Source organism: Orbicella faveolata, unplaced genomic scaffold (assembly GCF_042242905.1).
Source record: "Orbicella faveolata isolate gen_17 unplaced genomic scaffold, um_ofav_v1 contig_1, whole genome shotgun sequence".
Lineage (NCBI taxonomy): Eukaryota > Metazoa > Cnidaria > Anthozoa > Scleractinia > Merulinidae > Orbicella > Orbicella faveolata.
This window is the reverse complement of record NW_028301536.1, coordinates 32,465,160-32,492,000: the sequence shown is the minus strand read 5'-3', so window position 1 is coordinate 32,492,000 and position 26,841 is coordinate 32,465,160. Positions and strand designations below refer to the sequence as shown.

General features: G+C 38.4%; 2 protein-coding genes across 2 annotated transcripts; one reads left to right on the top strand and one right to left on the bottom strand.

The window, feature by feature from the left end:
* Nucleotides 1–3,173: 3,173 nt before the first annotated feature.
* Nucleotides 3,174–17,262, top strand: LOC110054232 (uncharacterized). Its single transcript, XM_089272960.1, has 15 exons — nucleotides 3,174–3,719; nucleotides 6,792–7,139; nucleotides 7,822–8,094; nucleotides 8,498–8,530; nucleotides 8,837–8,896; nucleotides 9,325–9,414; nucleotides 9,642–9,713; nucleotides 10,117–10,179; nucleotides 10,271–10,327; nucleotides 10,776–10,910; nucleotides 11,449–11,517; nucleotides 11,998–12,057; nucleotides 12,692–12,964; nucleotides 13,538–13,573; nucleotides 14,074–17,262. The coding sequence occupies exons 1-15, from the start codon at nucleotides 3,656–3,658 to the stop codon at nucleotides 15,858–15,860; spliced, it is 3,420 nt and encodes a 1,139-aa protein (XP_089129086.1). The 5' UTR covers nucleotides 3,174–3,655; the 3' UTR covers nucleotides 15,861–17,262.
* On the bottom strand, nucleotides 16,090–26,803 carry LOC110054125 (protein arginine N-methyltransferase 3-like). The gene is made up of 20 exons (XM_089272963.1): nucleotides 26,741–26,803; nucleotides 26,162–26,332; nucleotides 25,689–25,738; nucleotides 25,398–25,500; nucleotides 24,741–24,803; nucleotides 24,599–24,638; nucleotides 24,300–24,377; nucleotides 23,761–23,808; nucleotides 22,227–22,320; nucleotides 21,694–21,759; nucleotides 21,242–21,363; nucleotides 20,592–20,664; nucleotides 20,386–20,412; nucleotides 20,185–20,263; nucleotides 19,523–19,612; nucleotides 19,321–19,418; nucleotides 18,115–18,201; nucleotides 17,484–17,534; nucleotides 17,264–17,351; nucleotides 16,090–16,236 (listed from the first exon to the last, which is right to left on the bottom strand). The coding sequence occupies exons 1-20, from the start codon at nucleotides 26,772–26,774 to the stop codon at nucleotides 16,106–16,108; spliced, it is 1,593 nt and encodes a 530-aa protein (XP_089129089.1). The 5' UTR covers nucleotides 26,775–26,803; the 3' UTR covers nucleotides 16,090–16,105.
* Between the last annotated feature and the right edge of the window lie 38 nt (nucleotides 26,804–26,841).

Below are 26,841 nucleotides of genomic sequence, written 5' to 3'. Positions count from 1 at the left end.
CTGTATAACTCAGTTCGAAGCTCCAAGGACCGTACGGGAACGGGGTATCACATAAATCTGCAATCATCAGTAAACAAGATATGGTCATCTTCATAGCGTAATAAGTTACAACCTTTTAAAAAAACCTCTTAATTATAGCTTCAAGTGCTTATAACTCAAAGCGAGCTCGTTTACTCTCTTTCAACTTCTTTCTTATCGATTCGTGACAAACATTCTACGAGATAAACGCTTTCGCAAATTTCCAAAAAAAAAACCTTCTGTAGAGAAGAAGGTAATGTGGCTTTGAACTTCATACACAGAATTTTTGAAAAATTAGCAAAACGTTGTACTTTATCAGTCTAATGACAATGCCATATTAAAATAAAAGTAGGAGTCACCAAACTTGTTTTTTAGTTATAAGCATTTTAAGCTAATTTAAGGGTGCTTTGTTAAAAAAGGATGCTCAGAACTTGTTTATCAATCACTGGCCATCGGTGTGATACCATTATTGTAGCATGACCTGATAAAGAGTGATAGTATCGATAAATCAAAGCCCAAGTGATGAAAAGAATTGGGAAGTCTTGTCATCGACACAATCACGGGCCATTGTTACCTTTATGCGTTTGTCGTTTTATGTTTTGATGTAGACATTATTCTTAAAATTAGTACTAAGATTAATGCATATATTGAAAACCTTTTGAAGCCTTATGTGACACCTAGTCACAAAAGAACGTAAGAGATAGATACAGGTAGGCAGGTGCAGATGGAAATCCTGATGTAGCTTACGATACACCTCGACGGCCAGGTGAGTTTGGTCGTGCCTTGATTTGTACTGATTTTTGGCGAGAGGCTTCAAGCCCAAATATCTATGGCGAGACCAAAAGACAGGTTAACGAGCCTGAAGATCTGTCGAAGAGCATAAAAAAAATACGATGAGGATGTTATAATGTCCAAATTTGGCCAAAAACCAAAAACAAATCAGTGAACTTATATCGCAAGAAATCAGGGCAGTAGACAAGGGTTCTGATTGACTTATAACCAACAGGCCAACTTTGATAGATTAAAATTCTAACTTGGCTCCGAGGCTTGGGGAAACAAAACAAAACAATTCACATCGAGGTCGAGGGATGAGTAATTGATTTCTTCTGTTATTCTCCTAGGCCTCGAGAGCCAAGTTAGAATTTTAATATATTGAAATCGGTCTATTTGAGCACCCTAAAATAGAAAAGTTGGCAATGTAAAGCAAGAGCTATTTTTGTGGCATTCAAACAGGTTCAACCTAACATATTTTAATTCCCTTGATCGAGAAGAATCGCTGAGAAATCACCTCTTAAGTTTGTCGTTGGCAAGAAGGCTCTTTCAAAATTCGCCAGTTTCCTCCTCTACAAAAAGCAATGACAACTTGAATCACAGTGCCACTGTAGTAGTAATACTAGCTCGGCAGATTTTAGTGTGGTTCCGGAAAGTCGAAAGAAAGCAATCACGCGTTTTATGAATTCATGATAAACAGAAATGAACTGTGATATGGCGATTCGAGACAATAGAAAACCATAATGGAGACAACAAACTACACCCATGAAAATAAGCGCAACATTTTCCTTCAGTTAAGGATAAAACTTAGCGGTGTTAAAATGTTTCAATGAATTTGAAACTCAATGATTGCATTGAATAATGCTTGATCTCCTTGAGATCAAAGTCAAAAACACCGTGATCAAAAACAAATACGAGAATTTTTTTAATTCCCGACGAATTCAATAATTGTAGAATCGATTTTTGAGTAAATAAGCAAAATAACACCTTTACATGTAAGCAGCTGACATTCAAGCCAACGTTTCTAAAAATCAAACAGAACGATTTCTTTGAGATTTTTCACTTAAATTAAGGGTGTTATATTTTAACATTCATTTAAGAAGAAAGTACCATGCCATTTATTCAGAATTTCTGGATAAAGTTTTCAATGACATTTTGTAATAGTTTTGTTTTTGTCGCATTTTGACACCTTGAAATGACTTCACACGCAGTTCTCAAGAAATCATTCTGGTATTTTTTTTTTTTTTTTTTGCGCATATTTTGCCATCGTCAAGACCACCTCGTCAGGTTGAAGATTCTAAAATTATACCTCAATGATAAGTTCTTCGGTGTCATATAAAATGGCTTATGATATCATTTTGTTGCTATGGTAACTAAGATCTTCATTAAACGTACCTTATCTGAAATTTTTATCTTTCTCTAGTACACCAGTAACGTTCGATTTTCTGTTGCATTGATTAGGGTTGTGCTCTAGTTGCTCAAAGTTGAGAGGTACGATAACCTTTTTCTAATATCCGATCAAGCCTACTTGGCCCCTCCCTCCACTCCTCTCTCCCTTCTTGCCTTAGAACTTTTCAGTTATCCATTATGGAGCTGCTGGCTGGTGTGCACCATGTGTTTGAGCTTGTGATTATGTTAACTTTCCAGTGAACCGCGAAAGAAATCCTTAGAGATTCTCAATTTATATATAAAGTTCTAGCACACATTAGCACTGTGTTCTAAATTTTTATCAAAATAGAACCCAGGATGGAACTGTTATGGTTCGTGGAAATTGACAGCATGTCTATTGTTTCTATTGTGGAGCAAAATAATTACATGACAAAACCTATTTTGTTGCTATCATAAAAGTTATTTTATGCTTCACTGGATTGAATGTTTACTGTCGAACTGAAATCTGACCTAAAATTAAACGGATCTGAATGTTAATTTATACGTTCCACATAACCATCCTTTTGTTCCCGCTTACTCGAGAACACGAAACTTGACGCCGCTTTGTGAACCTGTTCAAAAATAGCTGCGCGTTCCATAATGGAAGAGCAGCAACGGGAAGCAACTGTCTGTTTTGTTTCATGTGGCTAACTTAGCCGAGAGTCAAAAACCAAATTATCAAACTGAAATCACTACCGTGTACAACGAGTTAAAAAGAGCTCAGGCAAAATTCAAATTGTCTTGGGAAAACCACTGAGACATTTCACAAGTGGAAACAAAAAAAGGAGGTAAACAGAAAGATTATACATATTTTTACACTTTAGTGTTCTGTAACCTTTGATGGACCCTATATGTTATCTTTCGTTTGAGTTTCTCCCGCCAAAAATCAAATAACGTTGCTGGTGGATTCATTTTAGAGAATAAAACACTTGCTGTGACTGGTTCGTTTTGATTCCAAATTAGCCGGATACCCGCTTTGCACAGCGCCTTCCAAAAACAGTTATCCATAAATCATGAGCAGTCAGGCCAAAGAAGGTAGAATTTTAATGAGTTACAGCGCGGGCGAACAAAAAGACAACCGGCGAATGGTTCGCCTCTTTTAACTGTAAAATGGTTCATATCTTCACCAAATTTCAACTTGATAACTGAAGGTCTGGCCGGAACGTTTTCACGATTTACCGCCTGTTAAAGTTACCATGAAGCTCTATAGATCCACACTGACTGCAAGAACGGTGAAAAGAATTCTCTACACTTATGATGTGGCTATCGCAAGATGAGTGATCAATAACGCTATATTTGCGTTGCCAGTGAAAACGAAAAGACCCTTTTGAGAGCAGCAATACGCTTTGGGTGTCGAGTTGAATCGATTCTCAGAGAAACGTTAACGACGAACGTGTTTTAACTTTAAAATCACTGTGTTATTGTGGCTAAGGATGCTATGACACTCGCTCTGGTTTTTCTGGTACTATTGTCTTTTGCAGTCCGTGGGACACAAGCGGCCGGTAAGTCAATGCTGCAGATTTGATCTCTTGTAAAATAGCCTTTTTACTATTATGAAATGTAAAGAACTGCTAAGAACGTGGTTGTAGTCCGGATAGCCTAGCTATTCTTGACAGAACCACTTTCGCCTTCCCGTCCGCCCATTTTTGTAGGATTTCAATTGTATTGTCAATGAATAGCATTTAAGTCAAACAAATGTAAAACTTAAACAAATTTGTTTCAACTTTAGCCAGAGACTACATTGGGAAATCACTTCATTATCTCAGATAATCGACGAAGTTATCCCTATTTGTAATTAAGGAACTGCCAAATTATTGGGATCCGAAAGCAAAAACATTTAATCAAAATCTTAACGTATCTTAAGAAGAATTCAGTTTTTGCGATCAAAGAAAAGAAACAAATCACGTCACGCTGCGTCTTATAGCGCCTTCAAAACAAATCAGTGAAATACGAATGATTAATCAAATGATGACAAGTGAAATTAAGAAAAAAATTAAAGCACATTCTGTCAAGATTCTAATATTAACCCTGAGATTTCGGTAGATTGCTGACGAAACTCTTTCCTCACTGCCCACTTTATTACAATTTAGTATAAAAGGAAAACAAATTACTAGTTATTAGTCAGCGACTCGACGAGTCTTCTTTCCACATTTCTAGGATCTAGAGTTGTCATGATCATGGCCTTTCTATTCAGACTTTGCAGATGAATTTGAATAAAACACTTTCAAAACGTGGTTATTTATTTTTGTTGCTCCTGTGCTTCTTTTCGTTTTCACCGAAATTATTTCGACATCAGTCACTCCCGATACCACATTGTTTCAAAGAATTTGGAAGAAGATATAGAGCTTCTCGAAAAATTTGAAACTTTTTTATGTAATATTACAAGCAAATGATGGAATGTCCCTCCGAAAACAGGGAGTACTTGTCACTGAGTTAACGAACTTACAAAACGTACCTTGTTTTTGTACTTACCGCACTTAAATACGCAATTAGCCAATCAGAAGACATGTCTTCTGTCCTGAAATCCTGCGGTATCAAATCACTGACCTGACATGACTACGACATCATGGTCACTTGGCCGAATTTTGGTACGGCCCGTTTGGTTTCGCCATGGGTATTTTGGTTCGACTACGGCTTCGCCAAAATACGAACCATGGCTCGACCAAACTCGCCTGATATGCCGCGGAAACGTTCCAAAAAGGTACGATTAGGTATAAGCAGGAGCCATAATCGGGGACGGAGACCGTAAGCGCGCGCCATTTCAAGTATTGGGGTTGTCCCCATGATATGGGACAATAATTCTATTTTTAGAACAAATTGCGCCATCACCTGCGGCACACGCGCGTACATGCTGCGAGGATTTTTGCGGATGTCGCGCGGGGGAAATGGCGTCCGAAATTCCCGAAATTTTTTATGTTTTTTGCCCACAACTCAACGCGTTTACGTCTGTTGGAATTTTGCTTAAGTATTTTCGTCGCAAGCTGCTCCAGTTTGAGTGAAGTAAGACAGTGTCGAATTTAGGTATGTTCCGCTGTAAGCTTATATATATCGCTGACCAAGTTGTGTCCCGACGGATGCTTCTTTTACATGAGCTGTACATTACTCCACTTTAAATTTCACATATGTTGAAGATTAACAGCTTTTCCATTACAGAGCAAAAAACTAGCTGGATATATTAAGATATAGCAGGGCTTCAGGACTTCATAGTTTCCTTGCTCCTCTTGCCACACGCTTGCGAGGAATTTGCCAGTCTATCGCGACCGAAAACTAAACAAAATAATTGCTAGTTTGAGTTTCGCTTGAATTGTAAGCAACGCTTAATGTTTCATCAAGGCCCAATAACTTTACGTCCGTAGATACTGCTCAGTTTTATTCGTGTAAAAATCCAGTTAATTCTCTGTTGTTGATGAATGAGAGCGCCCGCCGATGCGTGTTTTGTACAGTCAATAAACATGACAAATTGTACTTCCGCCGCACTTTCGTGTGAAAGCGTACATCGAACTCAAACAATAACTCTATAGTTTTTAAATATGTTTAAGATTGATAAATGTTTGAGAACATATTAAAAGCTAAGCTGAAAATATGTGAATAAAGCGGAAATAATCAGCAAAGTTACGATGACGCTTTCGTTAATCAACTTCAAATAACGATTCGATTTTGTTGATCGAGTTATCAAAACTCCTTGTCTATTTTCATTTTCACAGTGTAAAACTTCACTATGCTTATATTGAAGAAACACACATGATGTTAGTAGCCTTTTTTGCGTTCGTGAAATTTGTTGCAGCATCTCAGCACAAAAGACAACGAAAGAAATCTTTGTCAAGATTTGTTGACAATTGAAAACACCGACTCGGACTTGAAAGTACACGAGCTGCACTATGCAAATGAGCTAATTGTACGCGTCAGACTTTCCTTTCAAAATCTTTTGCAAACCACCAAACAAGCAGAAACAATAAGAAACCATCAAAACAGGTTTTGGTTATGATTAACCATTGTCTGAGAAACTCACAAATTAACTCGATACCAGAGTAGAGAGTTTTCTTGCTATATTCTTAAGTCAGAACAAACGCAAAAACATACGCGTAAGCTTACAACTAGCGTGAGCAGATCTTATTATTCATTCTCAGCGCGAGGTTGAAGTCTTGCTTTCGACCCTGAAAAACCCACATTTTCCGTTAGCTCAGAGCATAAAACTACATATAAGCGCCCTGGTTCGTATTCCCTGCCTTATTCCCTGCCATCGCCGTGAAAAATACGCAAGAGAATCTCTCAACTCTCACCATTTGATCACACAACGTGACAACATCCACGCGAGAGCCCCCGACATGTGCGTGAATCCGCGCGGATATATGACGTCAGGATGGCGCAATTTGTTCTAAAAATAGAAAAATTGTCCCATATCATAGGTGCGCGCGAATCCGCAGACTTACGGTCTCCGTCCCCGATTATGGCTCCTGGTATAAGTACAATACAAGATGCAGCTGGACGTTATAATATCAAAGTGTGTCGATAAACAGGTAAGTAAATCCATAGTAGAAAGGCGTAACTAAAGACTTGTGTTTATAAATTCACAGAGTGTCTGGAGCCTGCGTCCAGAGTAATCAGCCGCTGGAAGAATGGAAACTACTACAAGGGTGAAATCGAATCAATAACTAACAGAGTAAACGTGTTGTTCGACAATGGTGCTCGACGGGCTTATAACCCTCGTGATAACGTGGATGTAGTAGCGGATCGCATCCCTAATAATACCGACCTGCCATGGGGAAGTCAAATTCTCGTCAATCGACCCAAGTCCCGCGCGTTCGAGATTGGGTACATACGGGACATCAAGAATGGTCGATTTGTGATTCTGTATGAGAATGGTGATATGATACTTCATACTTTGGACCAAATACGAGCATTCAATAAATCACAAATCTGTGGTAAGTGACAAGGTAAACAACCTAGTTCTCTCATCTTCTCGCCTTTTCTTCTCTTCGCTCCGGCCGCGGTAAAGCGGGAAGATGAGAGAACCTGCGAACGAGGTTGCAAGGCAAACTGCATAATGTCGATATATATCACGGCATATATACTCCACACTATTTACCTCCTAGGCAATACATTTTGCTGCAAACACCGAGAAAACCAATTTGAAGTGAGTTTACTTAGATGTTTGAAAAGGCCGGCTTCGTTCCAAACCATTAAATGGCCAACTTCGCCTTTTTTGTTTTATTCTTTCTGCTAGAGCAGACAGTTCTTGTAGTCCCATGCTATAATTCGTGCAGGTCTCTATAAATTTCAAATATTCCATATAAATTAGTATGGATAATCAAATGATGACGAGTGAAATTTTTTCATAATTTCACGAGTGTACCATTTGATTAATTACCTTTTAATATCATAAGTGACCAATTACGCTTACAAACGCGAGTTTTTGACTTGTTTATTGTATTGAGAAATATCGCGCCAAACGTTCCCCTTGCAATTCTGTAATTTCACATGTGACATTATAAATTAACGCTGAAATTTCTCGCCAGAATCAAGTAGTAATTTGTCACCCATGATATTATGGATAATTCATATGAATGCGGAATGAAATTACCTTCGCTTTCTATTGCGCTATAGATGAGCCTGCATACTTGGGCTGTTTCCGTGACAACCTACCCAGAGATCTTCAGGTGTATATTCCCACTCACCCAGCTACTATCGGCGCATGCGTGGACACGTGCAAGTCCCAGGGCTTTAGCGTTGGAGCCTTGCGCAACTCAGATCTGTGTTTCTGTGGAAATGCGTACAGGAAGTCCAATCAGGTGGCAGATAAAGAATGCGACATGCCTTGCTACGATAACTCTTTTGAAGTTTGCGGTGGATTTATGACCTTTTCGCAATATTGGACGGGTAGGACTGAAACGTTTTGTAAACAGCTTCTTCCTCTGTCAGTCACCCAAGTTTCGACTCCATATTAATCGTACTGAGAAACATTTCCATCCTCCATCGTCAAGGAGCTCAACGCCATTTTAACTTGACAATACGTACAAAACTACCTTTAAATTGAAGGAAACCTGAAAATAATGGTTAAGTAAGATAGAAAAACGCCAAAGAGATTGCAATAAACTATGAAGGAACAAGGATGCTGAAGGATGGAGAAGGTTACCAGGCTAAACTTTTCAAGATACGTAAACCGTTACGTTACTCCTTTCATATAGAGCATTAGAAACAATTCTAGGCAAATCTTCATATTACACTGAGTGGTTCCTTTAACAGCACTGTAACGATTGTTTCCATCACTTCTATCTTTCAGGCATTGTGGACTCTACGACTGGAACACTCCCTGGTACGAAACAATTACGAGCGCTTTTATAACAGAAGTCAAGCAGCCAAGGCATTTCTCTGTCCATTAATTTAAATAGCTTTTTCAAACATTTTCAAACACTGACACATATTTTTCGCGAAATTAAACAGAAGCCATATACATTTCTTACCATGTGATTGTTAGTCCTAGCATCAATCTGCTCTTTGAAGTACAACTCAGTCTGATCTTAATAAGTACGTCATACTAGATAATTTGCATTTAAGCTAGTTATTCTAAAATCACTTGTATATTAACTCTATTTCTTTCTTTTTTTTTTTTTTCATCCAGGAATACAGAAGCATTTTATTCCTTCAAATGATCCGATCCCATGGGAGCTACTCGTGCACGGTATTTGTCTTAGCTTGTCGCTATAAACAGCGTTTTTCCAGGACGTCTTGACCAAGTAAATTGTATTTTGTTAGAGGTTGCTCTTGCAGGAGTTTTACTGAGTTCCCGAAATTAATGCAACATGCTAAATTGGTCATGACATAAGGACATAAGCATAAAGACACTATGTCGTTGTGTTCGCGGGGAACGTTATACTGTTGTGTTCGCGGGGTGGACATTCTGATACAATGGGGTGGACATCCTGATAAAATGGGGTGGACATCCTGATATAATGCAACATAAAAGAGACGTAAAAGCATGAACACGACGCAATTAAGCGGTTATGTCGTTAGTATGAGCCAGGCCTTAGTTGAAAACATCGATTTCGCACATAGTCTCAAAAGGTTTGAGATTGTATTAAGTTTACGCTGCTTTTCTCCCACCCATAGCTCGTTCAAAATACCCTCCACGACATATGCCTGGATCAACACGTGGTTCCCCCTGGTACCAGACTTACGCTAGTCCATGGCCATGGAGAGGTAAGGATACCCGTCTGAGATGTTTCGAATTTATAAGAAATAGCTCGACAAAAAGGAGCAGTAATATTCCTTTCTGCTTAGCATTGCACAAACTGACAAATTAAGGTATTGATGTCCTGTCGGGACTGAAGCGTACTTTACATTGGACGAAGGACCAATCTAAGTTAGCTGGAAAATTGAAAAAGATTTTAAGAATTAATTTATACTAATTTGTTTTCTACCCATAGGGAACACTAACATTGTACCATTCCAACTACAACGGACAGGTGGATTGAGAAGTTATCCCTCGACCTACCAAGGTAAACTACTGCACCGTTTGGTTTCCCATAATTATACAAGTTTGTCAATTAGATGCTATACATACCTCTTGCAATTTCTCAGATGTTACGATTTAAAAGAGTTACTGGGAAAAAATGATGATGTGACTTTTTTGGTTGAGGAACTAGTCCGAATATTTGTTTTCATAAGGGGCAATCGAGAATCGAATAGTCTTCACATGAGCAACGTTAAAGAATTAAAAATAGCGCATATATAACTGCTTATTTCCTCATAGCGGGTTCCATGTTGCTTTTGTCAAGGTCTCAAAATTGCAATGACGAAACATAATTTTAGCAGCGTTCAGTTCACTTGATTTAAGGACTGAATTTTTAGCCAGTCATATAGAGGCAGCATTAAACTCTCATCGTATTTTGTTTTTTCCAGCTAAACTGATCTACCCTCAAAATAGATATCAGGGTTATCAACGTTATTATGGTGCAAAACCATGTAAGTATATATATATCTCCTCTGTCCTCGATATTATTTATACTTGACATCGCAGTGGCTAACGATTAACGACGCTCCTCCATTTTTTCAGACAGGACAAACTACAATCGGCTTCAACAGCCTTCCTCAAGATATAATTTCCAAATAGGTTAGTTCATAGATTTTTACCGTGAACTTAACATACGACTCTTACACACATTAAAGCAAATAGGATAAAAATTATGGTTTAAAAAATCTTCCTTTAAGAGGTCTTACAAAACAGCTTTTTAAGAATGTAAAGTTCTCCTCGATCCGTATGCTTACAGTGTAGCTCGCCTGGAATTTCACGTAATCGGAAAACCTCCGAAGGAAAAAAGATGGCGACTGATTTTTCTTAGACCACGACAACTCTAAAAAAAAAGTACAGAAAAGTTCTGTTACTTTCAAACCTAGCGTGCACAAAATTCGTTCATACATTATGGGTTGGGTAAGGCTCGCATGGTGTCAAGGTAAAATGTACAGCCGCCATTTTTTTTTTTCCATACGGAGGATTGAGTTACGTTTTCGTACAAAATGATTCAGTATTGTTCTCTTGTTTGTTTTGTGTTTCACATTAGCTACAAACACCCAGCCAAGTGCATATGGTGCTTATCAGAGTCAAGTCAATCGCTGGCCGTACAATTACAACTACAACAGCTACAAGTACAGAAATTACAACTTTCAAAACAGCGCTGCAAACAGACCATATAATGGTAAGCGGAGAAACGTTACTACTGATAAGAAGTATCACTCCAAAGAAGCAAGTTTATGAAAATCTAAATACCGTTGCACGGCAGATTGTGTAGACTTTATTACTCATACACTATCTTTACTGACTCGTCACCCTCAAACACAAGTGCTGGGACAAGGTACACCTTTCAAAAGCGGTGGACCTAACAAAGTTGTCTCAGAGCATCATATTCCTCCAAATTAACGCGTCGAATTAGCTCACTTACAGATTTCGGGGGAAATTATATCTGCCTACCAAATTAAACACGCCAGCGAGAGGAACATGTACTCACTCTAATTTCTCGGTCAGAATTCCGTCTTCGAGAATTATTTATGACAATATTCGGGGTTCTCGCCTCTAATTAACAATTAGACCATGTTTAAAGTAATCAAAACCTTTATGAATTACTTCAATCTTGAAGTCTTTACAAAAAGCTAGAGAATAGATATGAACTCGGTGATCCGCTGACTGAAGTCAAAACTGCTCGCTTCCATTGACAATTCCGTGAATTTTCCTCTCAGGTTATCAAGGTGTTTATCAAAGGAGACCTGCTCCAAGACCTTCACCCCAGGAAAAAGCTAAGTTAATGGGTAAGACCTATGAACACGGAAGGATATGTCATAGTTCTCTGATTTCCTTCAATTAATCATACAAAACATCAATGAAAATGAACTTTCATAAATTGGAGTTGTGGGTTTAGAGCATAAAAAGGACTTAGAGCATAAAAATTAGTGCTTAGCTGGTGAGTGTTTAAGACCATACAAACAATATAATTGCACTTTGTAAGAACTGCATGCTTTCTCCTCCCTGTTAAGGCTTGTTGTTGTCAAGGAGTGGTTTAGAAAATACTAACAATATAATTGCATGTTTTAAGAAATGCATGCTTTCTCCCCGTTAAGGTTTGTTGTTGTCAAGGCGTGGTTAAGACCACACATGCGATATAATTGCACGTTATAAGAACTGCATGCTTTCTCCTCCCTGTTAAGGTTTGTTGTTGTTAAGGAGTGGTCAAGGAAATACTAACAATATAACTGCACGTTGTAAGAAATGCATGCTTTCTCCCTGTTAAGGTTTGTTGAAAAAAGTCAGTTGGACATTATTCAAAGAAATCCATGGAACATCCAAATTAGGTACGACTATGAACAGGAACAGAAATTTGCAAACAATTTAGCTTTCTCGATTAAGGGTTACTTACCAGGTGAGGTGACGTTCAGAATTTAATAAGATCCCAAAATAATTGAAACGAGTACTCGGATGATTTGCTTACAATGCGAGGTCGGTCCTGCCCCTGACATTACTTCATTATGTTTTGCTTTATATCTTTCGAAATATCCCTGAAATCTTTTTAAGTAACTTGAGGTTGGTAGTGACAAGGCATGCACGCATGCTCTCGTGGTAACTCTTCCTCCTCAAGTATGTGCTAAAGTTTTAGTGTTTGATAAGTCAATGAAACGAAACCCATCGGAAATTGTGTAAAAAAGTAGTCAGAAACAATGGACTACTGATATGACATGCGTACTTGTAAATTACTTAAACAAACGTCGTACTAGGTATACTTCCTTACTTTACTTCCATTGTAGTCATTTTTATTCAAGTAAGACAACATTGAATTTCAGCCAGTTTAACTTATTATCTCAGGTTACTCGCGTAGACGCTCATGTCATGTCGCGCGAGGGTAAGCTAATTAAAGACGAGGAGTTTTCGTGCGCAAAGAGGAATGTAACTACGGCTACCTAACCCGGGCCTTTTTTGTCTCGGCTTTAGGTGCACCCAGATTCTTGGGTTGCTATCAAGATTCAGAATCACGTGACCTTCCTACGGCAGTTCAAGTGAGGCCGCTGACCGTAGAGGGCTGCGTCTCAAAGTGTGGTGAATCGGGCTTCTCCATAGCTGGTCTCCAGTCCTCCACACAATGCTTTTGCGGTACGACGTACAGCAAGTACGGCAGGCTCCTGAATGACCAATGTACAATGCGCTGTACTGGAAACTACCAGGAAATATGTGGAGGAGTGATGATGAACTCTTTGTACTTCACAGGTCAGCTGGCAGTCGCAAAGAATTTTTCTCAAACTCATTCATAATTCATCAAGTTTAAACAAAGAAAATCATGACCGTGACCGTCTTTGGATATCTGATCTTAATTAGCATAGATTTTTACGATTTTATTTCTTCGTTTTCTCCTTAGTTTTAGTTTCGATTGAGATATATCAAACACTCAAAGCAGTGTTTGACCACATTTCCAAACTCTTCTCGGTGTTTGGAAATGTGATCAGACACGGTCTTGGGTGTTTGATATATTACCTCCTTTTCTTATGTTGACAAGCGAACATTGTTTCCAAGAGTCCAGCATTGTAGACTTGGTTACAGTTATACTCGAACCTGTTGTAGGGAGGCACCGTAGGTGTCACGAGTCTCCTCTTAGGAGGAAAAGTTACAATGCCCTCTTAATGGAGGGTCTACATGTAGTATTCAGCTGTGACCACAAAGAGTTGTAACTTATGGCTGAATATCGCATCCTTTTGGCGGTTCACCACGAGTCTACTTGCAATCCACCTTGCTTTTTTATCCGACCATAATATAAGTTTATCTCTTGACTGCTTTATTTTTCAGGTATTGGCCAAGCAATTCCATACGTGGCACCACCAAGTAAGTACTAAACAGTAATCTTTCAGCAGGTGAGCTTGACTTCTCAAGGATATTGCACCAAGTATACCCTAGCCCATCTCGTTCCTCAGTTTATGTTATCTGAGCTACTCGCCTGGCAGCATTCTCGAAGAAAAACCTGATTTTTAATGGAGGTTCCTTGCTGCACTAGAACAAATGCTTTTTTTTTTTTAACTTTTTGAAGATGATTATTCTATATGTAAAATTTCTTGGAAACGGAAAGGCTCGAGACAAAGCTAATTGGGTTTTCAATGTTTAACTTTCCATCATTTAAAAATTCAAAGTGATGGCAAAGTATTACAAAGAATGTGAAAGAAGCATCGGCAGTTCTTTCCGCGTGCCGCCATCATGGATTTTACGGGGTCACACAGTCGCCGGCTACCGTGAAAACACTGTGACTTAATATCTTGTATTAGTGCAGCCCAAAGTCGAGTCCTGAATAGCATTGAGATGTGCCTGACCTTTGTTTATCTTTTCTTCAGCTGATGCGAGGACCCAACAGATAACCTTCACCAAAAACACCCCAACAAACTCTCAATGGATTGAAAAATCAGGACGAAAACAAAGACCTGTAAGTCTGAAAAAACCGTTACAGCCGTTTCACAAGGTCCTCTTACAAAAAGCCAAACCCAAAGTGTCCAAAAGTAAAGACAAACCTGCAAAGAACAAACCGAAGACAACACAGTTGAAAAACAAAGATGACCAAAGTAAAGGAAGACCATTGCCAATACAAGATTACGGAAAGCTAACAAAGATACTTCAAACACTGTCAAGGTGGCGTCAACCATACAAGTCACGAGACAACAGCAAGGACCAAAAGATGAAACCAGCTCTAAGTTATCAAGAATTGAGAAAGGTACTCGACGACATGACTCCAGAAATTGTCAAAAAAATTGCCGACAAAATCATTGCTCACGACAACAACAGAACCAAACTCAGCGACATGAAACCCTTGGGTGCAGAGAAAAGTCTACAGGTACATTTGGAAAGTTCTAAACTGGCAAGCGAGAAAAAGCATGATCCAGGGTTCAAAAGAGTACATGTCAAGAGCTCTAACTACAAGAACTGGAGTAAAAAAGGAAATAGCACTGCTCCAAAAGTAAGGAACAAACATGAAGACGTTGTTCTAGAAGATGACGCCAGACCTATCACTTCGAGTAGAAACGGCGCTGCGACGAAAGGGCCCGAAAACAATACTTCTGAACAAAGCGTTTCTATGACAATGGACCCTAAGGTCTTATCTTCGGGACCAGTCAATGGAAAAGTTTTGATTCAATCAACTCCACAAAACAATATTTTTAGCACTGATACTCAAGAATCCACGAGATATGCAACAAAGGCGGTTGTTAAGGTGCAAACTGCAGACGGCACCAAAATTCCCAGCCTGCCATCCTTTATTCCAATAGCTGACAAACGGAAAAAACACAGATTGAAGAGTAATCCAGTTTCCTCAGATAATCAACAAAATGGGAGCAAGCAACTACAGCCATCACACAAGGAATTAATGTCGGACAAGCAGTCCAACAAGCGAACGTTCGTACATTTTATAGTAAAAGAAAGCCATGACAAGAAAAAGAAACTTTCCAAGAAGAAAAGCGAGTCATCATGGATTAAACCACATTTAGATTTAAATGAAACGGAAAGCACTGATGGCGACATTGTCTCCCTCTCACAGGAAGAAACAAAGACTCAAGCGAACGCTAGCATCAAAACTAAAACAGAACAGAAAGTTACGAGTCAAGAAAATCAAACAGCTTTCGAAGGTATTCCGTTTAAGATAAATCCTGCACTAGTTACAGAAGATGTGGACGAAGTCTTTGGAACAAACAATATACCTTCAAACAATACGCCCGTGGAAAACAAAATGAAAAGCACAAAGAATGTAGCCTTTCAAATTGCAAATAAGACCCTCTCTGAAAAAGAGCAAAAGTCTACAAAGAAAAAGATTATACATCCAGAACAGGGTACTAAGACGATAGTTCTAAAGCATCCACGAATTCCAAACAAGGTTCTACATGTAGAGGCCAAATGGAATGGCCAGATTAACGTAAAAGCAAACTGGAAAGAAGTGATGGAACCAGAATCAAAACCAAAAAAGAAATCTTCTGTGAAGAAAAAGAATGTGAACCACAAGAAAAAGACAACGAGAAAATTTAAAGAAAGCAGTGGAGATGATGAAGGGAATGACGATTACAAATTTGATGACAGTGGTTCAAGAAATGAGCTATTGTGGAGACATAGCCGACCACTAAAAGATAAAATCACCTAGAACATCACATCACTGTAATTTATATAATTATGTAAAGAATGTCTGTACAATTATGTTCAGTTTCCTTGTTTTGATACAGACTGAAGTGATAAACAGCCTGTACATGAACCAAATTTCTACAGCAAGACCAAGGCAAATCTCTAAATATTGTCCGCTAGATGCGGACTTGATCGGACCCTGATCTGCTGTTGAAAATGAGCAGATCAAAAGACACATATGAAAACGGATAGTCGATTCAAATTTTATTATTGTAGAAGGTAAGACTGACGGCAGAGCTGCTTCTGAGTTTTTGCGTCAAAGACTTCTATGATGATGTCCAGTGACCGCGGATCTTTAACACTCTTCGTGCAAGATAGGAATCCCTGTAGTAACTGGCCTGTGTAAGATAAACAGCAAATACATTTTCATGTATGTTCTTTGTATCTAGTTAGTTTACCAGGAAGACCTATACATTTTTCATTTACAGGAAACGGTCTCTTTACACTGAAATGAAGAAGGCAATTTTCACGAGTTAACACTTCAACAGAATCCAAGCCAAATTGGAAAAGTGAGGGGGTTTTCATCCTCGCCACTGCTATTGACATTCCCTCTTTGAAAAGTTCCTGTTATTTTTACAAATTCAAAGTATCACTGTTGCTCTTTCCATGTTTTTCTCTTTTTCTTTTCGAGCAGACACTTACAGACTGGTTACAGACCATAAAACGTGTTTAGTTAGATCCAACCCCTTGCCAACAGACATTCTTATATTACAAATAATGTATAATTAATAACAATCAATTATCATTTCTTGTCTATACAGGATTACCCCTCCAATGAAAATATATGTTAAAAAGCTTCTTATATAATATATTTTTGAAATGCCACACCCACTTCACAAAAAGAGGCAATTGCGATTCTACGGTCAGGAAATGCTGGCGTAGAATAATCAACATAATGGAGGTCCCAACTGATAGCCATGCAATGTACATTTTATGATCAGAGGAATTGACTTTTAGTTTCTTCGGCCCAGTGGAAGGAAATTTAAGATAATAAACCAAAAAGCGGCCAAGAAAAACAAACATTACCACGCACCCTTAGTAAGCTTGCTGCTTAGCAATTACGGAGATGACATATTTAGATAACATAGACCTTTTTAACATATATTTAATCGGATTAGGAATAAAGAAGCTCAGTTAATTAAACTGAATTAAAAAATGAAAGAGAACAATTTAACAATACAGTATTACTAATGACGTGAGCCAAATTTTAATCATACACCAAGGGAAATAGTGGATCGAGATTTTATATAACAATTGATACTCAACTAAGTAGCAAGTATGGGACTATCATACTCGCATAGTTCGCCTTTGTAAACATAATCTAATTGTAGAGATAAGCAATAAAATAAACGTCCTTTTTCTTACCTTGTGTTACGCTTATTGGCTGCTCGAGGTACAATACAGTTTGTTTCCAATGTGTTGGTGAGTTGGATGGACTTGTGCTAAAACTGACCTGAATTAATCGAGAAAGCGCCATCTTACTTTGATTTGGGAGGTGAATATTAAAATAACAATCAAGACAAGAAGCTGACGTTACACCAGTATACAGTAAAAGAGCCATTACATTGACCAACTAATGTCGTACCTTTTCATCACAGTGCTTTTCGAAGAAGATATCAAAGTATGCTACAAAAGCCTTAAAAGTAAACAAGAAAGGAACGGTTAAAGATTGCTGTCAGTGGAGAAATGTGAAAAGTGAAAATCGTTCCGGGATAGCGGCATAATTTGACCATTGCAAATTGACATATGCGAGCAGGTAAATAGTTTAATCACAGGCCTCTCTGCCAGAGAGAGAAACAGACCGAATAGAGCAAACATTCCGTGTTAATTACCAAGCAGTCCACAATGCTGGTCAATACATTTGATCTCGAGCGCGCTTCTGCGATTGTTCAATTCGGGTAGAAAATGGCCGCCAACATTGACAACAGGTTCCGAATAAGACCAAGTACTTAATGGTGAAGCTCCTGAACGACTGTCTTTATCTTCGTTAATATATTAAAACACTAAATCAAGTTAATAAACAACTGCTATCTATTGGTAACAACTAAGGCTGAGCGTTCAATTAATCAACAAAGAATAAAGTAAACTGTCGATTGAACATGTTTCATCTTCTAACACCGTTATGGTGAGTTACTTGTAGAAGAACACAAGAAATGTAGTAAATCTTTTCAAGGGGCTGTCTTAAAATGTAAAAAGCAAAACCTGAGCTTACTTACTGAGCACAGACTCTCTTTCGTTATTTCAACACTGAAAGGTGATTTGAACTGCAGATGAGCTTGCTCGCAGTTATTAACATCCAAATCCTATAAAACCAAAGTGAAAGGCTATACCATGTTGTCCTATGTCTTTAATAAACTTCTTGTTTAATGTAACGCGGCGCGTAAGGCCAACAATAATTAAATCAACTCAATAGGTAAAATAAAGATTTCAAATCAAAATATTGACAGAAGCACTACACCCACGAAGACCCAGATAACAACTACCGTGTGGCACTAAATTTTTGCGGGGAGTTTATTTTTGCGAATCGACAATTTTTTTGTATCTTGCGAGAACTAATTTTTACAATTGTAAAAGACTGGTTTTTCTTGCTGGGTATTAATTTTTGCGATTCTCGAAGAGTTGCGTTTAAATGAAATTACAACATTTTCGCGTTTTTTAATTAAACTGCGTGCAATTGACAAGTGGGGAAACGACATGTGGGGATGTAAAAGACGGTAACCCAGTAATCAGTGTCACTCTATCACAGTGACATCGTGCTTTTGTGTGGCTGATGGCAGCAACAAGATTCTACTTGTGATGTTTGTATGTATAATTTTCCAGTGGAGAAATTTTTTGCCGACACCTTTTTTTGCGAATCGTGGAAAAAACCGCAAAAATCGCAAAAATTATAACCCGCAAAAATTTAGAGCCACACGGTACTATTAAACAGTGGATCATTGGATAATGCAATCCAAGAGGTTTCATTCGCTAAACCATCATGGTATATGAGCCATTATACCATGCTCCACAAATTTGGTGTGCGTAAGCGTGATTTTTTAGGCCGTTTTTATTTTTATTTTAGTTTAGTTTTCTACTATATTTTGGGGGCGCTTTAAATAAATCAATTATTCCACTCGCGCTAGTTGGATATGAGATGATTGTAGCCAAATCGGCGCTACGCACCTCGTTGGCTATCTACCATCTCATATCCAAAGCGCTCTAGTGGAAAAATTGTGTGTCGGCGTTCAAGAAGTGTCGGCTTTCAAAATTTTCGCCGACGGTTATTTTGCCCTTATCAACGCAATACCAATAATTAACTGACAAATGTTTTCTCTTTGAACTACTACCAAGGAAGCAATTTTCTTTGAAAGTAATGGTTTTTATATTCATTTTCTGTCATAACTTCAGTTTGTTTATTTTAAACGAGAGCCTTTTTGCATTACCTTGACGGTACATCGTGAAGAAATCTCGTCTTTCGGGTCGACAATCTCCACAGACGGTTCTGTACAAACAGATTTTTTCATGCAGCTCATTTTAAAGCCTAGCAAGAGAGTATATGAGTTTAGATATGAACTTCTCTGTCGTATTTAATTTCTAAGGTTTCAAACATTAATCAAACAGTCTTAGCTCTACACAAGTTCTCACCGTAAACGTCATCCCAAAAGCTGAGTTTCTGTTGTACTTTTTGACTATTTCCTAAAGCTGCGAGGCATAATGTACATCTATCTGGGTAAACTGCAAAAAAAAAAAAAAAAAAAAAAAAAAAAAAAATAGGGAAAATCAATTCATGTATAAAAGCCAATTTCCAACGCCGATGTTTAGCTATAGATCATAAGAGATGGAGAACAAATTTGATAGAATTGCTGTCGGCATGTTAGGTGCACGAGTACAGACATCAGAATCAAATCCGCCACTGTCATGAACAGAGGATGAAAGAGACGGTAGTCGTGATGAATTCAATGCGGGAATTGCACTTTTCATAGTTGTTCTTCTTCTTATATACATGTATTAAGATGCGGGCGTCGTTGTCTTTGTTATCGTCATTCTGACATTGGGTAGGTAGTTGCGAGAGGTTACTGAGCGATAACTTACGAAAGCGCTCGTACAATCGAAGAAACTTCGGGCATTTCTACGAACATGACCTTGAATTTGTAAATGAAATCCGACTCTACGACATCCGCACGAAAATCTCGACGGCACCTTTCGGTACCTTCATGCACGTTTTTTTTATTATTATTATTTTTATTATTATTTTTTTTAATTACTCCTGCATATACAAACGCGTTCAAAATGCAGAAGAATCTTACCACAGCCTGCTGATTTCAGCCATTTGTCTCTCGCGAACAACACTGTGTCTAGCATTGACTCAAACAGAAGAAAGTAGCCCTGTAAGGAAAAAACAGACGGATCCGTTAGTGGAAATTTGTAGCTCATTACACCCTTCATAAGAAGGTGAATTTTTTTTCACATCGCGACATCTGTGGAGCTAATGAATCTTTAATACTTACCATCCACTCTGATATAATAACATCTACCTAAAGACGATAAACAGACCAAGAAACGGTCAGAATAAACGAAATGGTAAAATCGTCACATAGAAAACTCTTGACAAGTATATGTACTTTTATCACTGATTTCCCCACAGTTAGAATATACCAGAAATCTATTTAAAACCAATTACGAGAATCAGATAGTTATTTTAATTTAGGTTTACCTTGTCAACTGGTAACGTGACTTCCTCTGCTTTTCCTTTTATCAATGTGATAACATTTTCCAGTCCATTTTCCCTACAACGAACAAGAAGAATAGTGTTCGCCCTATTCGTATGATGTACAGCTGTAACATACGGTAGCATATGGAAGGGGGATTTTCATCACATGAATCGAAACGCTAATTGTGTGAATCAACTAAGCCAAATGTATTCATTTCCACATCAAACGTATTAGTTACCAACATGGCGTTCTAGTTTTATTCCGACGAAGCGAAACGTTTCAGGAAGTGCCTGCTAAATTTACATGTATGTAGGTCTACATAGATCACACGAAAATCTTAAACCGCAGACTTTACCTACATATCCATCATACTCATTGTTAAGATAATTCATTTGACACATTTCAGTCCTTTCTATTCCAGGTTAAATGTTAACTGCTCTGAGCAGTCCTACGCCATAACAACGTTGTGTAAATGATTAAGCGTTTAAAACGGGAATAAAGTACCGTGTGTGCGTTCATACAATTTAGTTGAACTTCGATATTATCCATCAGCAGTCAGCTCGCCTTGTCTAAGAGACAAATGCTTTAGTTAAACCTTTTAGTTTCACGGTGTGTGACCAACAGTTATCGCAGAAACGACACTGAGGCTTACCTAATAATATCCATGGCTTGGTAGATTATCTCTGATTGGTCAATACCGATCACATGACTCGCTCCAGCCTTAGCTGCGAACATGGACAGTATACCAGTTCCACATCCAACATCTAAAACAACCTTCATAACGAGTAAAAAACCGGTTATAAACTGGAAATGACTGCAAGAACTGAATAACATGCGTGGCATAAATGAGGCAACAGAAAACCCGCGCCCACATTTTCCAAAACACTCGCTCAGCGCATGGACTGAGACTTTTTGAAGCACTCTCCGTTTTACAGTTGGTACCCGCAAAAATCCCATTGACACAATACAGAAAGAAAGAGAAAAGAAGAAGACATGTAAAAGAAGAAAAGTGAATAGGACACTTGTAGGCCAAATAACGTTAATTGTTCATCCGCCTTTAAACTAATGTGGTTATTAGAGAAGAGCTATTTTACGAACTCGTACCTTATCTTTGAAAATCGCCGGGTTCTTGAGTATAAAATTCCTGTAGCTTTCTGTTCTTGTGGTATCCTAGTCACAGAGAAATTACGTTAATACAAGTACTCACTTTCGTTCTCTAACAAAGTGATTACGGAGACATACTTGATTTAACAAATAAAACTCATCTGAAATAAAGGGCCGATGGCGGCGTTTACATGCAAACATAAACTGGAGGAAAGCCGCATATTAAACGTCAACTCGAACCCACCCGCCCCCAGAACTTTGGAGATTTTTGCTGGTCAAATCAACACGAACCGACTCCAAAGTCGTCAAAAAAAGATGTTGTAATCAGGTCTTATGTACTTATGTATGACTGACCAAAAGAACAAAGAGCAAATTGCATGAATTTCTTGATACACACGTAAATTATTTACAAACCAAAACGCCAAAACAGCCATTCCAGATAATAGATATCTGAAGCCATATGAAAACACTGTATCGAGCCTTCTAAGCAACCGCTGAGCAAAATCAGCAATGAATGATATCCATTTTCACACCTTCAGCATCTCTTCGTGAATTCCAAAATGCGCATATGAGCTGAAGTAAGGATCATCGTCAACGTCATCACACGTTGCACAGACTGGCTTGGATCTGAATGAATTACAAGAGCACCTGCTGTGAGTTAAGGCTACTTCAAAAAAGCGTCACATCAATGCCCTGCGTCAATTTGCTGCTTACAGAAAAAACGTCGGTGACACAAGTGGCCAAAATTGGTATTTAGTCTTACCCCTTAGGTATACATTTGCCGTGCAGGATGACTACTGAGAACAAAACTTTCTTATTGATAACTGAAGAAACTGTTCTTTACTAATTATATGTATACCATGTCAGTAACACGAGTTGAACAGCCCCTTATGAGATTCATGTAATGGGCATCCGTCAGTCTCGAGAGACTCTATGGATAGGCGCTCTGGGTGATAGTTGATCTGGCTCTAGTACAGCGTCGGATGTGACTGGTCAGGCCGATTCTAGCCTGAGAACAGGCTCCCGGTGAGCCCGAACGAAGTGAGGGAGCCTGTAGACATTCTACTGATGCCGCCGTTCTATGATACCAGCTCCTGGTATCATAATATGATTGGTTAAATCGCTGATTGTTGACATCTTTGAGATCAATATTTGACAGATCTTTGTAAACTGCAGTTGACCGCCCTACACGACTCCTACGGTTCATGACAATTGTGCATTTGCCGTTCTCTTTTCATTTTCGGTCTCTCGACCTTGCATTATTTCACATGTGATTCTTAAGGGTACTTAATTGTTGGATTTATGCTCTGTTCTGAGGAGGAATTTTAAGTAGAGTGGAGCCGTTCATGGCTGTGCTGTAGCAAATTCTTTTAGAGGTCGGAATCTGCATGTCGTTTCGCGGAATTTGATACCTCTATCATGTGCCTATAATTTCTTTAAGCCCTTGACAAAGTTTGAAATACTCCGCGAACATGTTGCTTACTTGCACTCTACATGAAGACGCCGAGCCCGGCTGTTTGATTAAGTCGATTTATAGAACTGTTTGCCAGTACAGAAAACGTAGCTTCTTGACAGGTCCAATTACGTCGCTGACTGATTTGTTACAGGCTAATCACCAAGGGCGGATAGGCACATCAGAAACAAAGTCTACAGGCTACGCCGTCCCGCCCGTCCCGCCCCGATAGCTTTATTTTCCAAATTCTTCAGTTCCGCGCTCGCCGAGTTTTTTTTCCGTCCTCGCCGGGAGCCTGTTCGCAGGCTAGGCCGATTCAGGAGTGACTGTCTCTCTTACACTGGGTGCAGATGAGATTCATACAGTAATACTACACAAAAAGGGCAAAGCTTTAATTTATATTAGGAACCTGTAGAATTACAATTTGTGATTGTTCAATTAACGACAAAAAAAAATATCCCTTCCTCTTACTCTTTCCCTTTTTATTCTTACTCTTTACTTTTGTTCTCTGACTCCCACATAAACCCAGCTTTAGTGACTTTTACCTAGTTACCTGGTGTGCCCTATTGGGTTAACAAGATTCCAATCAGTATGTACACTTACCATAACCTTACCTATTTTGACTTTGCTGATCTTCAAGTAACACATTTTGCGCTACAGACCTATTGTAACAAACAAAACATGTTCAAGTAAGTATTGCTCCAAAACAATTGTTTTTGTGTTTTGTTCAGCACAAAAATCCTGAGGCATTGATCCTTGCTTCGTGTTCAAGGAATTTTTGGGCCCAACAATACAAGAAAAACTACTGTTTGGCAGTCTAATTAAATATCAACAATATCTAGAACAACTGTATAAAATGCTATTATATACATCAAATGAAAGCCACAAAAATTGATTAGGTTGCCTGGCTAGCAGTTTGCGGCAGCACCCTTTTACACCCCTGGGCAACAGCAAAGATACCATGAGACCAAAGTGTCTTGCCCTGTAAGAGCACAGTACAATAATGCTGACCAGGGATGAATCCTAAGACTATGACTGGGTCAGCTTTCATGGAAGGTCTGTTTCGTGTAACTGTGAATGTTGTATTATTGTGTTTCCTATCATTAATAATAAATTTGTTATGTTTTACCCAGAGTGAAATCAAAGTAATTACCTTAGCTGATAAATGTCTTCCACTGCTCTTGCCAGATTTGCTTCGGCACGGTGAGCACGATCTTCCAATTGTTGAAGCCTTAAATTACAACACAAATTAAATTGGACAGTTACAGCACATTCACTAAATGGCTGCACACAGATGCGTCAAAGATCAGTAACTAACTAAAACAAGCAAGGGCAATAGAGCTGAACTCAGTGAATCCTACAGGCAGCAAACAACATCTTGAGTCTATTACAGAGTCCATTTACCATGACAAATAAAATTATCACATGGATGTCTATTATAATTATTCCTACCTTTGCTTCATCTCCAGATATTGTGAGTATGGTACACTGGCTGCAGAGAGAATAAACAGGTACATGGAGCAAAATAATGTATCAATTATTGTTTTACTGCAAAAAGGCTATTTTCATGAGGGATCAATGCACAATATGCTACCTTCGTGTTGATTTCTTTCATCAGTGTCCTTTTCAACTTCCTCATCAGAATCATCATCAAAATCTACACAAATCACAAACAAATTAATAGAGTACTAGCTGAATTATCATCAGCGGGTATGCAAATTCATGTTTAGGACTTTTTTCTATCTCTAATTATACTACTGTAGGGAAATACAATAGCAGAGCTTTTCGTCGTATAAACTTGAATATTGCCAATGTAATTTTTATATTTTAGGAGGAATTAGCCTGTCTGACAGTGGCATACATGTACTTTTAAAGGCTTCCATTGCTAACCCTTTGATGACACTGATGCATGTGCATCAATGAAGTGACCGATGGCTAGAGGTACAGATGGATAGATTGAGGGACAGATACAAGAATGAATGGATGGACTGACTGATAACTGACCTAGTGACCAACCAACTGACAGATCAACTGACTGATAGACTGACTGACTGACTGACTGACTGACTGACTGACTTTTTTCAATTTGATTTATTTCATTTTAAATTTTGGAAAGAATTTATAAATTTTAATCTTTCCTTTCAATTAGTCAGTCAGTTAATTTGTACTGAACAACTGAGTTCACTTTCCAGCTAACTGCTACATTGTACATAACAAATATTTATTACCAGGTAAAAAAATTACCACATACCATACTGTAAAAGCCCATCATCAGGAACAGTTGGCTGTAAAAATGCATCACTTTCCCATGGCAAAGGAGGAGCAACATTCTTAAGACTCTCAGGAGATGGTTTCTTTCAAATGCAAATAACAAAGAATAACGTAATGTGAAGAAGTGAAGAAGTTCTTTAAAAATAGTAAATGAGATAAGGAGACTCACAGAAGAGCACTGTATCTTCTGATAATCAAGAGGGCCAGTAAATAAAGGAATTGAAAATTCTACTACATGTAGATTAATTTGTACAAATTATTTTGGAGTTACCATTTTTCTGATGAAATTAATAAGTTTGATGCATCCATAAAAGTCCAGTCCTAAAAGAAAAGGAAAAAAAAACAGCAGGTTTGCCAGACAGTCCCTACAAATTGCTCTGGTGCACTTTGATTGGGAGTAAAGTGTGACAAGTACGTAAGTCCTTATAAACAGTATACTAACTGACAAGTTTAGCACAGGCTTAATTGAGCCCTATAGTGTATGTATGTCTTCAGAGTGGCATTTTTCATGTCAAATATCAACCTCCCCTCTTGAAGCTGAAATAAGCCTGGTAAGAAAGATCTTTCTTTACTGTTTTAAAGGATATGTTGAGCAAGTCCAGCAGAGTAAATCTTTATTGAGGATATCTACTTCACCCCAGAGTACTTTACAGAAGGGTCCTCCAACAAAAATTACAAATAACAAAACTAAATGGCAAAAACAGAGTTTGTATCACCATTACTTTTTTCATTTCATCAACCTACTATGCATCCTCCTTATCTTAAGAAGGTCAATTCCATGAGCTGAGTCACAGTGATTCCAGACATTTTCAGCATTTTTAAAGCACTCCTTACAAAACAGGCAAATGATAGAGCTGCCCTGTTCTTCTTCTTCTTCCATTTCTTCCCACTCATCTTCATTTTCACTTTCACTTCCTGCAAGTTAAATAAGAGACGCACTGATAACTCCTAACTATAGGATCAGAAACACATTCTATTTACTTACTGTTTAGATGAAATTTTTCTGACATGGCCAAGTTCTCAGGGGCTCATTTCTGAGGAGGGAGGGATGGGTAGAAAAAAGAGAGATAAAACGCAAACATCTCAGCTAATGAACACAGAGGTAGAGATCTGATCTAATCGAGAGAATAAAATTTATTAAATTTAAGCTTATGGTCATTTTAGCTCACGTGCTCGACGACCACGAGAGAATCTAATCTTCCGTAGATATTTAGATTTTACAGAGCAAATTTCGAGTAGCTGACCAGTCACGCTTACATATTATGCAAGCTAACTTAATCAGCACTTGTCTACACAAGACAGTAAATGTGAATGAAACCTCACCTCCGTTCTTTCTCAAGTCCACTTCGTCCGCCATTTTGATAATTGAGCCGCCGTTTATGAGTGGTCAGCGTGCTTCAGAGCTCGCGACTTTTGATTGATGC